The sequence below is a fragment of the Erinaceus europaeus genome, chromosome 6 (assembly GCF_950295315.1).
Source record: "Erinaceus europaeus chromosome 6, mEriEur2.1, whole genome shotgun sequence".
In the NCBI taxonomy this organism is placed as follows: Eukaryota; Metazoa; Chordata; class Mammalia; order Eulipotyphla; family Erinaceidae; genus Erinaceus; species Erinaceus europaeus.
Genome location: NC_080167.1, coordinates 59,440,329 through 59,452,728, shown reverse-complemented (window position 1 = coordinate 59,452,728; position 12,400 = coordinate 59,440,329). Strand labels below are relative to the sequence as shown.

The 12,400-nt window shown below is 45.0% G+C and overlaps 2 protein-coding genes across 2 annotated transcripts in view; one reads left to right on the top strand and one right to left on the bottom strand.

Annotated features, from left to right (window-relative positions):
• Positions 1-4,679, bottom strand: part of ARMC3 (armadillo repeat containing 3) — a 220,415-nt gene extending 215,736 nt beyond the window's left edge. The window contains exon 1 of the mRNA XM_060192278.1: positions 4,491-4,679. The gene's annotated coding sequence lies outside the window, so the exon portion shown is untranslated. The remainder of the gene's footprint in view (positions 1-4,490) is intronic.
• A 96-nt stretch (positions 4,680-4,775) lies between these two features.
• The window catches only part of PIP4K2A (phosphatidylinositol-5-phosphate 4-kinase type 2 alpha), a 173,547-nt gene continuing 165,922 nt past the window's right edge, over positions 4,776-12,400 (top strand). The window contains exon 1 of the mRNA XM_007526374.3: positions 4,776-5,073. Coding sequence (XP_007526436.1) covers positions 4,930-5,073 — 144 coding nt within the window. The 5' untranslated portion in view covers positions 4,776-4,929. The remainder of the gene's footprint in view (positions 5,074-12,400) is intronic.

Genomic DNA, 12,400 nt, shown 5'->3' with positions numbered 1-12,400 from the left:
CTTTCAGGCTTTTTTTACACATGCCTATAAATATATAATTCATAATATTAACATCATATAGCTTTGTATCCTCTCCTTTCACGTCTGTTAATATTATATGATGATTTTATGTCAGTACATTTTCTGTGAAAATGTCATTTTTATTGGTTGCATTGTTGTCTGCCATATGGCTCTATGTAAATTTATCTAGTTGCTCTCCGGTGTTGGGAATGCTTACTTCTGTTACAAAGATACCCATAGTAAAGTATAGCACTATTGGAGATTGACTCCTGCCCAATACGGTTTTCTGTCTCCCACAGAAGATGCATAGTTCTCACCCTCTCTTGGGGTTTGTAGGAAAAGGGAGACAGACAGGCTGGGAGCTGGAGGAGCCATTGTCCCAGGTGTTAGCTCTTAAATATCTCAGCCCAGTCTCCCCAAACCAAGCTAACAAAACAGCTGCCAGTTAACTGGAAAATTCCTGGAATTGCTATCACAGTTCTGGAAGACCCAGCCAACTGCAGAAGCCAGAATTGCCATCAATATTTCAGTGGGGTGGCAACCCCCATCAGTTGGTGCCAAATCATAGCCAGTCCAAAAGGGGACTGGACAGCACAGTGTGGCCCACAGACGGCAGGCTGTGCCCATCATGTCAGCCCCCACAGCAAAGGTAACTCTCATGTCACAACAGAATTCTTCAATCCCACCCACCGACTGGATTTGGCTATGTGTCTTAAGTACGGCCTTCCAAAAGGCTACTATGAGTGGCAAGGTTCTGGAAGACACTACAGAAGGCTGTATGGAATTGTACCACGACTTGTTCTGATCTCTTCAAGAAGCAATGAAAAGTGGAACAGCTTTCAAATAAATCAAGGAAATTACTGAATTCCTCCTCCCAAGGAAGAAGTCTAATTGGGATTCTATTAAAGAATTTTTTTTTCTTTTAAAGAAAGTGTAATCAAATGAAAAAAGAAATCAGAGCATCCATCCAATTCAACATCCATTTCTAGTATTGTGTTCTTTATTCAACAAGAGGCTTTCAATACACCTTTCAAGGAAAGTTAAATAAAGTTGGTTACAGTAATAGAAAATTTAAATAATAGTAATAATACACCAAGAAGTCAGTATCCCTAGTTGCTCAATCTCCCCAATATTTTCTTCCTTTTTTTTTTTTTGTGAAATTGAGTGCTGGAACATTTCTTGCAGCTGTGATGGCACCTGGATGAACTATCCCACAGACCAAACACAAAGGCATGAGTGTAGCCTTTGAATATTATGTTAAGTTAGATATAAGATCTAAACTTTGAGCGTTCTTTTTTGACCAGCTGCTGATCCTGAGATAGAACGTTCTTGTTCTTTTTTCTCTTGCCATGTCTTTCATGATCATGGATGAATGCTGGTGGGTTTTGTTATTGTTGTTTTTGTTGTTTCCCAGCCTTTCACAATATAAGCAGCCTGAATTAGCTATCTAAGCCATGAACATATGCATTGTTTCATGATCTCACGAACTCCAAAGGAAAATAGTAATCAGATTGCTAGGAGCCTCTGGCTCCCCACCTGCAGGGGAGTCGCTTCACAGGCGGTGAAGCAGGTCTGCAGGTGTCTGTTTTTCTCTCTCCCTCTCGTCTTCCCTCCTCTTTCCATTTCTCTCTGTCCTATCCAACCACAACGACATCAATAGCAACAACAATAATAACTACAACAATAAAACAAGGGCAACAAAAGGAAATAAATAAATATTTTTTAAAAACAATACAAGTCTCTTTATTGCTATCTGAAAATACCACATGGCTTTTCATCCTTGAGTCCCTGTCTTTCTACCCAACAAGGACTTCTATATCCATTCATAGTTCGTCATCCTTTGCATGAAACCTCACCCTGGGGACCAGGCTGTGACACACCCTATAGAGTAGGCATGTTACCATGTGTTAGGATCCAGGTTCAAGTCCCTGGCCCCCACCTACACCGGGGAAGCTTCGTGAGCTTCTCAACTTCTTTGTCTCTATAATAAATGAGATAATAAATAAAAAGAAAAAGAAAAAAACCCCTCACCCCGATAGCACCCATTTGTCCTTCATCTACTTGTCCTTCCCATAGCTTTGTTCACCACCAGCAAATTCAGTGTTTTAGCATCCACAGCCAGATCATTGTCTTGCATGATTAGTATACAGTTAGCTGTAATAGAGCTGTTATGGAACAGTTCAAGGACTGTGGAAGCACGAAGCTGGATGGATTAATTTCAGCTAGGGGGCGGGTGAAAGCTAGAGCAAAGAGATTAGGTTTGAGCACAATTGCTATTGAGGGTAGAACCTGGTGAAGAGGTTTGTGTGGAGTGGTGATGAGAGGCAATGATCAATGGTAAGTCTAAGTGTTCAAGCCCAGGGCAATGAAATTTTGTTGAACGAATGAACTTCAAGCCGGAGGAACAGTGATATGAATGCCATTTCCAATATAGTAGACAAATGAAGCAACATGAAGGAGTGGAGATGTTGAACTTGACTTTAGAGGTTTTGTCCCAAGGTGCTTAGAAATAACTGATGTACACATGTTTATCCAGGCACTCCTCTGAGGTCAGAGGAGAGTTTCATGGGTTCTCTGCAAGTATTTTATGCTTTCTGTTGCATGTGAGTAGCACTTTATCATTTACAAAGGTGTCTCATAGTAGTTGTCTACTGTTGATTTTTATTCGAACAAACATTTCAAGGTAGATTAGGCAATATTACATTACCAGGCCCAGATGAGTCACTGTGTCACATTGGTGTTGAATAACTGAGACTCAGAGGTTAACTGATAGGCTGAAATGAATGTGAGAACTAGACACCCCCCATGACTTTTTACTATGATTTTAGTTTTTTCTTTCTTTCTACCACTGAGAGTAGTGATGATGTCTGTGAGCAGGGGAACAGGTATTAAGGACAACAATATGAAGCAAGCAGCAAAGGAGTTTGGGGGCCACCTTTGTGTTTAAAGAACAAAAAGTTAATAAAGTGACCCAATGACTTGTCACTCCCTATTTCCTTGAAACTCAGACTCCTGAAGGGTCTCTCCCCATTTGCCTCCCTATAGAACCAAGCAGACTACCAAGCACACAGTAGAAATCCATGCTATTTGAGTGGAGAAATAATGAAAATAACTAACACTTTCACCAAAAGGGTTGTCAGATTAAGTCCAAGAGCGTGATTGTCTCAGTGAGCAAGCATTACAGATTCCATCTTGCTCTCCATGTATAAAGCAGTAGCCAGTCACGTAGAGGTCTGGGGAAGGACTTTACAAGAATCTGCCACTTAGACCTCCCGGAAAAAGGTATTGTTTAATGATTTTATCTCAAAGGTGCCCCCCCTTTTGCTTGCTTGCTTTGGTTTTGCTTAGCTCTAGTTCCACTTATGTGCAATTTCACCACTCTAAAGTCACTTTTTCTTTCTGATCTGGAGATGGAGGGGAGGAGGAAGAGGCCTTATGAGGGGAAGGGAAAGGGAGAGGGAGAGGGAGGGAGAGGGAGGGAGGGAGAGAGAGAGAGAGAGAGAGAGACGACAGCACCAGAGCCATCGGACCATCAGACCATCAATTCTGCACGATTCATTTCTCCAAACCACACACCTGTGCCAGCTAAATGGGAAGCCTTCATGACTTGGCCTCACTGACCCGCTCACTTTGTTTTACAAACCAGAAGCCCAGCCTAAAGTAAGATGGTGCTTTCTGAGACATGGGTTTGCCATCTTCTCAGGTTGGCGAACACCTGGTTAAATCTGCTTTTCTTGCACCAACTCTGTCTGGATTCACTGACCTTCTGAGCAGCAAACAATTGGAACCTTCCACTGAGTAACAGGATGATGATTACTGAAGGAGAAACATAGGGACAGCAGCCTTTCAGACACAAGTATATTAGACACAACAGCAGCTTTCTGAGGTGGGTGGTATACTCTCAGCACTAAGGTCTCAGTCCTAAGTGTTGGCTGAAGAAAACGTGGGAAATGCTGAATGGCTGGGAGAGGAGGACTTAGGGACCACAGTGAATATTTGAAGTAGAAGGTGCAGCTGGGGACAGGAGATTCCAGGCAAAACCAAGGGCTCTGGGTGAGGAATCAGGGTGCTCTTGGGAGAGGGCTGGGGTGTGGCAGTGTGTTAGGTGGGGGTCCTCCACCTTCGGCACTGACAGTGGGAAGGCCCATATCCTGAGTCTGTAAAAGGTGGGTTAAAAAATCCATTTCAGGTGACCAGGAGATAGCGCATTCTAGAGAGCGCACACTTTACCAAGTCAGGACCTGGGTTCGAGTCCCCTGGTCACCATAAGGAAGCACCTCAGGGGGGTAGGCCGGTGGGCAGTGCTGGTGGGAGCAGCGCTATGGTGTCTCTCTCCCTGTTTCTTACTCTCTACCTAAAATAATGCAAAATAAAATTCATTTTAAGGACACTGTGAGGCGGCCACGAAGTCACTCGGCGCTGTTCCACCAGCTCTGACCCGGGTCACCAGCAAGTGGCGGCCCCCCAGCCTCCCTGCTCTCCCTCATCACCTTGTCCTCCACTCTTCACAGGGCGCAGACGGCGAGACCCCGCGGGGTCCTGCTGCCCCCGCGGCACTCAGCCAATATCCAGGCTCGCGGGCTCGGGGGAGACTGGCGCACCCGGAGCCCGGCAAGGGGCTCAGCGTAGCGGACCCGGCCGCACCCGCGCCCCGCCCGGCGGCGCTGCAGCTGTCCGCCCGCCCGCCCGCCCGCCCTCTGCGTCATGACGCCGGCGCCCAACGCGGAAGCCGCTCGCGCCGCGCCGGGTCCAGCCGCGGGCTGAGCGCCGAGCCGCGGGCGCGAGCCGAGCGCAGCCTCCTCCGCAGCGGGGCCGAGCGGGCGCGGCGTGCGGCCGCCGGCGGGGATGCGGCTGCCGGCACTGGCCGGCGTGTAGAGGGCGGGTCCCGGGCCTCGGGAGCGCGGCGTGGAGGGGACGGCGTTGGCGGCCATGGCGACCCCCGGCAACCTGGGGTCTTCGGTCCTGGCGAGCAAGACGAAGACCAAGAAGAAGCACTTCGTAGCGCAGAAAGTGAAGCTGTTTCGGGCCAGCGACCCGCTGCTCAGCGTGCTGATGTGGGGAGTGAACCACTCGGTAAGGCTCGGGCTGCGGTGCGCGGTCCCCTTCCTCCTCCTCCTCCTCCTCCTCCTCCTCCTCCTCCTCCTCATCCTCCTCCTGCTCTTCTTCCTCCTCCTCCTCGCTCCCTCCTGCAGCCGCTGCGGGCGGGGGAACCCGGGTGCTCGGCTGCTCGCCCTCTGGGGCTGCCCGCGCCCCCCGCGCCCGCTCTGCGCCCACGACCCCGCGGCGCACGCCCCTTGTCCGGCCGCCAGGGCGCCCCCACCCCCACCCTCTACCCCCGGATAGCACCGGGTGCAGGACGGGGGACCCAGTCTCTTGCAGCCCTGCCTCTTGTGCACTTCCACTCTCCTCCTGGCCCATCCGCCCGCCGGTCGGTCCCCGCAGCTCGGAAACCGGGGAAGTTTGTACGGCTCAGCCAGGCTGTCAGCCCCGGCGGCGGGGGGCTGCTCGGGTCCGAGTCCTGGCGATTGGCCTCCGCGCGGGTAGGGGGGCGGCCGGGTCCTCCGACGGCGCGCAGGTGGACCTGCCCGCGCTCCGGTGCGCCTGGAGCATCCGGACTGGGCTGAGGATGCTGGAGAGCTGAGGGCAAGGTGTGGGCATCATCTTGTGTGCTTGGGTCCTTTTTTGCCTTTAAAGGCGGTGGGATTCGGACACATGGAGTTATTTATTTTCCGCCAAAGCGAATGCTTCTGTAAATATGGCAGTGGTGCGGAGCATCTGCTGGGCTGCTCTCCCGCAATACCCAGGGCTTCCTCCCGGCCCCGCCACCCCGCCGTGGGTAGCCAGGCAGAGAGGTCCAGCTGCGCCAAGGCGGCCCGTGGGGCGACTGCTTGGAGGTCCCGGCCAACTGGGGTCCACTGCACCTTTCTTGAGGGGTGGGGGTGAGGGGGGAGGATGGGTTGCAAAGGCTAGAGGAGATCACTGAAAGATTAGCTCGACACCCAGGCAGAGAGGCAGGCTGCGCACTATGCAGACTGCGGTTGGAGGGTCTGAAATAGCCTCCTACTGATCTGACAGCTGAGAAAGTCCTGCAGTTTGCACCTCCTCAGGGTCTGGAAACCTGAGAGGAGCCGGTGGCCCAGCCATGAAAGTTTAAATGAGCTTGTGCGTTGTACCTTGTGACTGTGTGACCTTAGCTACTGCAGTCAGTGACACCGGAGGAAGAAAAGCTCGCTTTTCTCTACTTTTGATGTCCTGTGGGCTCCTTTGAAGCACAACAGCGATGACAGAAAACTCTGTAGGATTCTTAAAGAACCCTTTCAATTTAATGAAGCCAAAGCATCCTATTTGCATTTTGCATTAAGTAGCTAGGGAAAGGTAAATGATTATGACTTGGTGATTTGCTTGAAGCGACTTTTTTTTTAAGGAAGGATGGGGAAATATTAATACCTGCCCCCTTAAAGTTTAGTCCAACTTCCTGACAGCTTGTTTAGCAATCAGGAAGATAAGCTTTTACAGCTGCATGCAGCACTGCACCAAAACTTGCCTAAGTTTATTACAGTAAGTAAAATGACTTTTCCCCAATGTAGAGTCACTCTACAATTTGGAGTAATGTCTAATTCTGCTAAGTTTTCTTGATTATGTTGCTAACTATTTTAAAAATTGTTAGTTCCACATTTGGGAACACTCCTTCAGAGTGTTGATGTGTTTTGGTTAGGAGAGAGTTTGTGTCTGAGGGTTTCAGCTAGTTCAGCATCAACAACACACTGCTGAAAACCATGTTCTCTGGGAATTAGTCTTACTTCCAGTTTATTTTAGCAAATTTGAAACTGCATATACTAACCACTTATGTTGCTACTTCGTATTCATGCATTTTATGGATTGCTACATTTATTTTATAGGCACTTACTACATGGAATTATTTCAAAGCTACATAAGGCTTATAAAAAGAGTAGATAGTTTGTAGGTTCATTTTGTGTTTTCTTTTGCTTTCACAAAAAGTTGTACTAGCCTAGGAAGTGGTGCAGTGGGTAAAAAACTGGACTCCCAAACAAAAAAAGTTGTACTGACTTGCACAGACATTTTTCTTGTCATTTTCTAAGCAATATAATATAACAGCTACTTATATAATATTGACATTGTGTTTGGAATGATAAGTAATTTGATTACTTATCAATGTAATGTGATTCTGCACATTACATAGATGACAGGTTAGCTGTTTGAAGCAGTCATTTAGAATAGCCAAGTGTCCAGTGTATAAGGGCACTGTGTCACTCATTTGACAAATACATCTGTGCACATAAAGATTGCCAGCCACTGCAAAAAAAAAAAAAGTATGCTAAAAACACTCCTCATTTTTTTTTCTACTTGAAGGCCTATGTTGATATGAGTTGATATGAGAGAGATATGTTTTACAGTCTTTTTCAGAATGTTTATTTTCTTTATTATTTTTGAAGGGGGTAGGGAAGGAATGATGAAACCTAAAAGTTGGTACCGTAGAATTCTGGTTGATGTCATCGTAGAAGTCAAAACTCTTAATGTCAGATCAATGTTTTATTTGCCCCTGTATACTTCCAGTCTTATGGTATGATATGCAAATAAATACGTCACCAGTGTTAAGTGTTGTATATGAATGGGAATATTAGATAAAGTATAGCAGAGGAGGAACAGATCTTTCAACTTAGTCTTTCCCCACACTTCTGATGTATTCAGAACTAATATGGAAAGATTCATTACAAATGTAACAATTTCTTGCTTTTAAAATTCATTTGGATAACTGAAAAGTACTGTGCATTTGAAGCTTTGAAAGGGAACTGCTTATTTATTTTGTCATGTAGACATCTTGCAAGGGGGTCAGGAATCTTCTACATACCCTGATAAAAATCTCATTGGATTTGTGTTCTAATTCTATGGACATAGAACCCATTAACTAGTTTTTGCATTGATGCTGCACTGGTAAGCTAAGGTGATAGAGTTGGACAACTTCCAAGTTTTTTTCAAGACTCAGCACTATTTTGATAGCCTACTGGATGTATGGCATTGTGTTATGATCTATGGACTGTGTTTAGTATCATGTCTGCCTCCTATTCAAACTTGTGCAGACTATTTCTTGTCGTCACTCCCTAAACAATATAGTACATTAGCCACTTATCCAGCATTCACATTATATTTGGAATAAGTAATGTAAAGATGATTTAAAGTACTGCGTGGGTTACAAACTTTTCCAACCCCTTTTATAAGAAGGACATGAGATCTGGAGGTGGTTTGATACCTGTCTGGGTCTTGATTTCGATCCTCCATGCACTGGGAGAACTGTAAGAGAAGATTTGCATTGCTCTTATACCCTGCAGGTGCAGTAGCATTCAGGGAAGTTTCAAGACTGAGACTGGAGGGAGGGGATGTGGTAATTGTGGAGTCTGTGGTGCTTGTCAGATATCTGAAAACTAAGTCTATGAAGTCAAAATCTATTTCATGGAAATGCAAAAACTTGAAGCTAAGGTGGAAATTTTCTTGTCTATTGTGGTGGCGATTCTTAAGGGTGAAAATAAGCCTGGCTTTGTGTGGTTTATTTGATACATTTCTGCCTTCTAACTTAAAATATCCATCAGCAAATGGATTACTGCCAACTTTTATTTTAAGCATTTGAAGTAGAGAATATAATTGAATGCATACAGGAAAAGATGATTTAAGAAGGCAATCTTGTCTTGTTGCATTTGGAATTAAACTAAAAATGATCAGGCAGTTAGCTTCTCAGAATTATGTTTTAATAGTGCAGAAGCTCTGTAGAGTTCTCTGAGCCAAGGCTTGTTTTAAATGGATATTCTAAAAGATTCTTATGCAGAGAGAGAGAGATGTGAGCATTCTAGAGATCAGTATGTAAAACCTACTTCAATAGGTAAAAGAAGACATACATCTGTATGGAGAACAATGTAAAGAGGATACAACTTTTTTTTGAAGTGGTGAGTTAATAAGGTTAAAGCCTTCATTGCAAGTCATGGAAAAGCTACTGAAATTAGGGAAGAATGTAAGCTGGGAGACCTAGCACAGTGGTTCCTATCACAGGGCTGAGTGCTACTATCTCAGTAACAGATCTGGGTATTTAACTTGGGTGTGTGTGTGTGCTTGAAAATATATAATTTTCTGAAAAGATCATTCATACCTTTTATTCTCAGTAAGATCTAGGACTTGACATAAGTAAATACTGTGTTGGAGAGATGTCTTTTAAGTTTGTGGATTTATATTTGGGAAGGGAACTAGGTTTAAAAATGAAATGAATGACTGAGATATTGATTGAATATATAATGAGGCAATTAAACTGAAACAATGATCAGCCAGACATTAGATGAAACTCATCAAATGGAACTCAACTAATTGTTCACTCAAGAACTTGTCACACATGTTTTCTCCTCTCTTTTCCATTTTAGGGGTGAGAAGAATGACAAGCAGACTCCCCCAGCATTTATTACTGGGAAGATAAGTCTTAGATCCCCTAAACCTTAGGGTAGTATCCTGAGACCAGGCTGCTGCTTTCTTTCCGTGTGTCAATAGATACTTTAGTGTGAATTTGAGTATTCGGATTGGTGCCCCTGGCACCAAAGAGAGAGACTCCTCTCTCTTTGGCAGGATTGTCTGCTATGCCTTTAGATAGACTTTCAGCCAAAAATTACAATGAACAAGTAGAATCTCTCTTGAAGTTGATTTTTAAAATGCAGCCACTAGAGTCCTTACTCCTGCCAGCACTTTTTGAAATACTACTTTTGGAATTAAAGGGTTTGGGTGCAATTTGAAAGAATGTCTTCTAGTAGGACAGATCAGATTCAAATCCTGCCTCCCTCATTTAACGGCTCTTAAAGTCAATGATTTATCAATGAGGCAGAATAAAATTCTGCCTTGGTTATTCCTTCATAGGATAGAACTGATAGTTCTTAGCTAACAGGGTTAGTCTGTGCATTATTAAGTCAAAGTATTTAATGCCTAACACTCTAACACATAGTAAGGATTCAGTAGTCAATACCTAAAAATATCCAAATGTGGATGCAGTTAGACTAGTAGCATATTTTTTTTATATTTATTTTATTTATTTATTCCCTTTTGTTGCCCTTGTTGTTTTATTGTTGTAGTTATTATTGTTGTTGTCATTGTTGGATAGGACAGAGAGAAATGGAGAGAGGGAGGGGAAGACAGAGAAGAGGAGAGAAAGATAGACAACTGCAGACCTGCTTCACCTCCTGTGAAGCGACTCCCATGCATGTGGGGAGCCGGGGTTCGAACTGGGATCCTTATGCCGGTCCTTGTGCTTTGCGCCACCTGCGCTTAGCCCGCTGCACTACAGACCGACTCCCGACTGGTAGCATATTAATAAGAACAGAAAAGGAGCTTCTCAGAACTTAATGTGTGCAGAATCATTGGGGGCATTTTGAAAATCCTTGGGGGGTGGGATGGGGTGGCTCCTGAGATTCCATGTTTGTCAGCCTCCCCTCCCCCATGCCCACATGTGCTGGTCCACAGGCTATGTATAATTTGAGTAGTGAAACCAGAGTAGCAATAACAGCATGAACAGGGAGAAATGTTCAGAATTTGTATCTTGATTACATGTGATGGGTCCTCGAGAGAATTGTGACCCTGTAATTGAGTCAGAAAAATTAAAGAGAAGGAATTGTACTGAAAAAAAGGTGCTTAAAGAAAACAAAAACAAAGAAACTGAATTGCAAGTGAATGTAAGTAGTTTCATAGTGACAGGATGCAACTCATGCAGCTGGAAAGGGGGTTGAAGCTAGGGGCAGGGGTAGGGCTAGACTGGAGAGTAGAGAATTGCCCATGCAGAATTGGTCATAGAGGCCATGGGGGTTACTGGCTTTGTGGGAAGTCCACAGAGGAAGAAGCAACAAGAAGCAAGGAGGCCAGCAGAGTTAGATGCTTCAGACATCATCATGGTCATGCAATTAAAAGAAACAAATACTATCAAGGAAGGATGGAATCCGAAGTTCTGGTGGTGGGAATTGTGTGGAATTGTACCCCTCTTATCCTATGATATTGTCAATATTTCCATTTTATAAATAAAAAATGTTTAAAAAAGAAACAAATAAGTGGCAGCCAGGAAGACTATCATGTAGCCCAGACAGATTGAATTAACTACTTCTGACCCCTTAACTCCAGGGCCCTTAGCTGGAGAGCAGTGCTGGTGGGCTGGCCCTAGGGTCTTCATCTCTTTACTTAGTTGCCTCTGCTTTCCTTTCCGTAGTCTCTTCTTACTTTTTCCCCACAACTTAAACTCCCTCTTGTGCTTGTCCCTTTGCAGATAATCCCTTTCATTCTTTAGAAAGCATTACCAACTCCTGCACTTTCCACAGTGCAGTCCTTTAGTTTAAAGGGAGCTGAGCTCCTTAGCCAGGCATGCTGTGCAGGAGGGCTGCACTGCCCAGGATGGTGGGGGGTGGTCACATGCAGCTGTTTCAATTTCACTTAATTAAATTTAAATCTTGCAACTCAGTTTCTTATGTTAAGTGCTCAATAGCCACTTGTGGTTAGTGGCTACTCTATTAGATTTTATTTCTTATGAGTAAGAGAAAGACCAAAGTGCCACCCTGCTGCTTGTGATGTTCTAATTGTTTCTGTCTTTCTTAATTATTTTTGTAGTACTGGGGACGAAACCCAGGCCCCAAGTCTGCAAGGCATGCTCTTCCACTGAGCTACCACCACATCCCTGGCAGAGATTTTCCCAATGTTACAGCACCTTTTTCTTTGACAGTGCCACTGTTCCTGGGACTTTCCGTCTTGAAAACAAATAAATAGAGCTGGGGGGTGGTGCATCTGCTTAAGTGCCCACATTATAGTGGGCAAGGACCTGGATTCAAGCCCCAAGTCCCCACCTATAAAGGGGAAGCTTTACAAATGGTGAAGCAGGGTTGCAGGTGTCTTCTTTTTCTCCCTCCTTTCCCTCTGTCTCTGTCCAATAAGTAAATAAAAACAAAATAGCCAGTTTCACAGCATAGCCATCTCTGCTGCCCCTCCTCTCCCTTCAGTGACCTCTCTCTCTGTTCCTTTTTTAGCAAGATTTCAAAAGCTGGGTTTGGAGCTGTTTCTCTTAACTTTCTGGCCTCTGCCTCACGAAGTCACCCGCTTTTCTCGTCACTTACTCCCATCTTGCTCTAACCCACCGTGCTCCCGGAAGGTGCTCCTGTCTTAGCACCAGCTGGCTTTGTGTTTGCTGGTCCAGGGAGTCACCTGTTTTGGCTTTTCCTTTGAAAAATTAAAAAAAAATTTTTTGTAGTGCCAGGGCCTTGTAGATATTCCATACCAGTGCTCCCTATGCCATTGTTTTCATTCTTTCTATTCTAGATAGACTCACAGAGAAACCATGTATTGCTTTGTTGTCTGTGGAACTTCCCCTAGTGCCCTGGTG